This window comes from Alosa pseudoharengus, unplaced genomic scaffold (assembly GCF_046254945.1).
Source record: "Alosa pseudoharengus isolate Yale_2024_CS ecotype anadromous, Long Island Sound unplaced genomic scaffold, YU_APseudo_1.1 YU_APseudo_1.1_scf_13, whole genome shotgun sequence".
Classification (NCBI taxonomy): Eukaryota; Metazoa; Chordata; class Actinopteri; order Clupeiformes; family Clupeidae; genus Alosa; species Alosa pseudoharengus.
The window spans coordinates 37,635,761-37,640,760 of NW_027468598.1; the positions used below are offsets into that span (position 1 = coordinate 37,635,761).

Below are 5,000 nucleotides of genomic sequence, written 5' to 3' on the forward strand. Positions count from 1 at the left end.
TGTGGACATGATCAATTTTAACGTACTCCTCCTAGACGGTTGATCCGATTCATGTCAAAGTTGGTATACATGACGCTGAAATGTTCCTGATTATAAATTGTGAAGCTTTTTTTTGATATGTTGTAATTTGACGCAATGGCGAAATTATTAATTTTAATACCCTTCCACATAAACAATAAATGTGTCATATTTCACCATGCATGGCTTGAAATGTTTTACATTTCACAGGTCTTTGAATACCATGGGAGTGATGATATTCACATGCCCATAATGCATATTTTGCATAGCGCCACCACCTGGCAACAGAAAGAATGGCAATTACACTGATGTCACATGGTCAATTTTAACATACTCCTCCTAGACAATTTGTCAGATTCATATGAAATTTGGCAAATATGATGCCAAGATGTTGCTGATGTTAAATTGCGAACGGATTTTTGATATGTTGTAATATGTCATGATTTTAATATCTCACCCTATAAACAGGAAATGTGTCATAAAGTCACAGTGCATTGAATGAATGGTCTGAAACTTCTCAGGTTAATAGATATTATGATTATCATGATATTCTGACACCCAATGGGCCTGCTTGGCATAGCGCCACCACCTGGCCAAGTAGGAAATGTGCCAGAAATGGACAATGCCTTAAGTGATTGATCTGAAACTTTATAAAATATTGGATATCATTATTGTGATGATATTCACACATATAATTCACATGCCTAGCATAGCGCCACCATCTGGACAAACAGGAAATATGCCATAAATGTTTTATGCTTTGAATGAATGGTCTGAAACTTCTCAGGTTAATAGATATTATAATTATGATGATATCCAGAGACCCTATGGGCCTGCCTGGCATAGCGCCACCACCAGGTCAAGCAGGAAATGTGCCAGAAATGGACAATGCCTTAAGTGATCGATCTGAAAATTTACAAACATTTTGAATATCTTTATTGTGATGATAATCACAGTTAAGCAAATGTAATTTTCATGCCTAACATAGCGCCACCATCTGGCCAACCAAAAAGTGCATCAGAAATGTTCTTTGCTTAAAGTCCAAAAACAAATAGCACACGCATCAAATATGTACATTTCACACACGCACCGCGTCTGTGCTTTGTTGGATTCCGAAATGTCACGGGTTGCTGACCGGAGGTGCTCGGGCCCGCCATTGCCGCTTGCGGCTATATTTTTCAATTGCGATAGGGGGTGCTGTTTTTAGCGGCAACGGTTCAAGAACGTTATCTGCAGTCTACGAATCTTATGTTGAAAGGAAAGCTTGTTTGTTGTTTGCTCGTAAAATAAACTGTACAATGGAATCAGAGGACAATCTCAAATCTTTTATACATTCAAATACACTGCGAATACACTGATGTATAATGAATGTTTATCAAAGCAGGAAGACCAGCTCCAAAAAATCATATTCCAAAACAAGATGGTAAGGCTAGTGTAGGCTACTGAATGCTACATAGTCAGACAAATAGGCTACTCATGGCTAACTGGTAACGTTAGCACAGAAAACAATCAGCCATAGCCTACTGCTGGCCTGTCACATACGTGGACAGTTCACTTGGTGATAAAACATTTTTGGATAGTTATGCGTTGTTATAATCATCTAAGTTATGCCTTAACTAAACAATTGTTAAATAAGGTTCTTGTTGTTATGTTCTTGTTTTCACCGTTCTAAATGTATCTTTGGATGGTAACATTGTTAATGAATGTTTCAGACCATGATGCATTCCTTTAATGACGTCTTCAATAACATTTGCTTTTCGAGTATGCTTTCATAAATTCCCACTTAGCTATTACAACCTGTCTTTAAATTATAGGGATTTGGCTTTAAAAACCATAGCATGTTACAAATAACCACATTTAAGGTCTATTTTTAATGGTAAATAGTTACATGGTTTTATAAAACAAGTGTCTATTTTTATTATTATAGACTTTTCTGCCAATGTATTACACTGAGCAAAACCTCCAGACTTTCCGTAATTTTGCACATCTGGAAAACAGTATTTCATAACTAGACCTACATATCTTCCCTGACTTCCCAGACCTAAATTTACATTTATTTACATTTACATTTATTAATTTAGCACTATTATCCAAAGTGACTTATATATTTAAATTATATTACAAAGTCCCCCCCCCCCCGAGAATGTCAGAACAGCATTTATTGCACAACATTGCCAGTTAAAATGCTACATAGTACATACTGCTGCTATAAATGTGTCTGGGTAGGCGGCCTACATACTCTATTGTTCACATATGCCACCAACACCATCACAACCTCACATTTGCCACTAACGCCAATCAAGCAGACATTCCTTCCTCCGTTATTTTTTTAACCACCAGCCGCCACTGGTGTACATGTATGTGTGTGTTTTGGGTCAGTTAAGAAGAGTTGAAGTTAAGAAGTGGCTGTAGCGCTCATGTGTGTGTGTGTGTGTGTGTGATTTTAAAAAGTGGACATGCCACTGAAATGAGTGTGTAACTCAAGTCAAACTCAGTGACAAAAAGAGAAAGGCATTTGATCTCACAGTCACATAAACCCAAACAACACACAATCTCACAGTCCAACTCATACACACACACTCTCAAACACATACTCACACGGACCAACTCGCACACACACACTCAAACACACACTGTCACAGTCCAACTCATACACACACACTCAAACACACACTCTCATTGTCCATAATAAAACTCAAACATACACACACACATACACACACACACACACACACACACACACACACACTTACAGACTCAAACACTAACACTAAGGGCCCGTCCCATTTCTCCCCCCTTAAAACTTCCACTTGGTTTTGATTGCCCTCAACATTAAAGCCCCCTCGACAAGGGAAGTGGAGGTGAAGATCTTTCCCTATAAATTGGGACACCACTAAATGCAAATTAGCGTAGCGAACGTGCTTACCTACGTCACGCGCAGCGCCGACGTGTCTACCGGTAGTAGCCTGCTACTATTTTCATTCAGGAACATGCCCATTCCAGCGGTCGTTGTTGTGTGGGCTGTGCTGGTTTATCTACGTCTAGTTAATCAACAAAGATATTCGTGTTCATGTGAACGCCAGAACACCCACCTTAAATATTGACGAAACTACCCAGATCAGATATATAACGTTATTTGATGGGCAGACTCTCTCAAAGCACTCAGCAGATATCATGAACATCGTCAGAGAGCTTCGTGAGATATTTTCTAACATTAGTGTTCAAAACTCAACAGTCCATCAGATGTGCATCCAGCTAACATATTCCAACATATTCCGAAATTTTAATATGCTTATTTGCGAAAATATATTAAAAATTTGGCCGGCTCGCTGAGCTCGCACGGTATCCAGGGTAATTTCATCTCCCACTTCGTTTTAAGCCTGCATCGGTCCTGGCTATGTTTTGAGGGTTGATTTTAAGGGCAAAATAGCACTTCCCCTTGCTCCCTATAGTAATGGGACACCCTAGCCCTACACGTGCACGCGCAAAAACGAGGGTTAGGGCAAAAATCTAGGGGTAGGGGAGGTATTGGGACGGGCCCTAACTCAAACCTCTTCCCCCTCTCCCTACCTCCCTCCCTCTCTCTTTCTCTCCCTCCCTCTTCCCTATTCTCTCTCTACCTCCCCCTCCCTCCCTTCCTCCTACTCCCTCTCTCTCTCTATCCCCTCCCTCCCTCTCTCTCCCCCCCTCTCTCCCTTCCCCCCTATCTCCCTCCCCCTCTCTCCCTCCCTCTCTCTCCCTCTCCCTCTCTCCATCTCTCCCTCCCTCCCTCTCCCCCACTCTCTGCCTGCAGTTGCACTGGAAGAAGTTGCTGGAGCGCATCTTCCAGGAGAGTTTCTCAGAGGATGAGGAGATTGTGGTGCTGGCCACAGACTACCTGCAGAAGGTCTCGGACATCATCAAAACCACCTCCAAAAGGTGTGTTAGTGTGTGTGTGTGTGTGATTAAGATACATAAACATCACTGTATCACAGTAAACACTGCTCACATAAACACGTTATATCACATAATAATAATAATAATAATAATAATAATAATAATAATAATATGTTTATTTTATATAGCGCCTTGCTCAATCCCAAGGACCCAAGGTCGCTTTACATAAGCATGGCTATATCATGTAAACACAGCTACGTAAGAGATAACGGCCGCCAAGGTTTCCCGTTATATGGAATTAATGGACGAGGCGGAGGCAAAGAACTCCCCGACGCGCAGCGAAGTCTATTAAGTGCATATGACGGGACACCTCGAAGGCCATTATTCCCGCTTATCACCTCGTTGCCACTATAGGCAATAGTCTTTATGGCACGGAAAGGAAACCTTATATATATACCTTATAAATATATTTTGTCTGCCAAGAAATATATTTCCTCTATCTGAATGGTTGCCAAGCAACGTCGAGACGCAGCTACTTTAACTTTTGTATCAAGTTGTGGTAGCGCAGTAATATAGAACGGAATGCGGTCAAGGTGTATGTTTGTGCTGGATTTTACAACGGCATCGAATGTGATTCAGCTAATTACAATCAAGGACCGGAACTATCAGTTTTATAAACACTGCTCTATCATGTAAACACCGCTATATCACAAAAACACCTCTACTATATCACATAAACACCATTATATCACGTAAACACCTCTATATCACGTAAACACCTCTACTATATCACATAAACACCTCTATATCACGTAAACACCTCTACTATATCACATAAACACCTCTACTATATCACATAAACACCTCTACTATATCACATAAACTCCTCTATATCACATAAACACCTCTACTATATCACATAAACACCTCTATTTCACATAAACACCTCTACTATATCACATAAACACCTCTACTATATCACATAAACACCTCTATATCACATAAACACCTCTACTATATCACATAAACACCTGTATATCACGTAAACACCTCTACTATATCACATAAACACCTCTATATCACATAAACACCTCTACTATATCAAT

At 40.1% G+C, this 5,000-nt stretch overlaps 1 protein-coding gene across 1 annotated transcript in view; it reads left to right on the plus strand.

Annotated features, from left to right (window-relative positions):
• ecel1 (endothelin converting enzyme-like 1) overlaps window positions 1-5,000 on the plus strand; it is a 45,022-nt gene that overhangs the window by 18,209 nt on the left and 21,813 nt on the right. Inside the window, exon 6 of the mRNA XM_076281656.1 lies at window positions 3,812-3,936. Within this exon, the coding sequence (XP_076137771.1) occupies window positions 3,812-3,936 (125 nt within the window). The remainder of the gene's footprint in view (window positions 1-3,811; window positions 3,937-5,000) is intronic.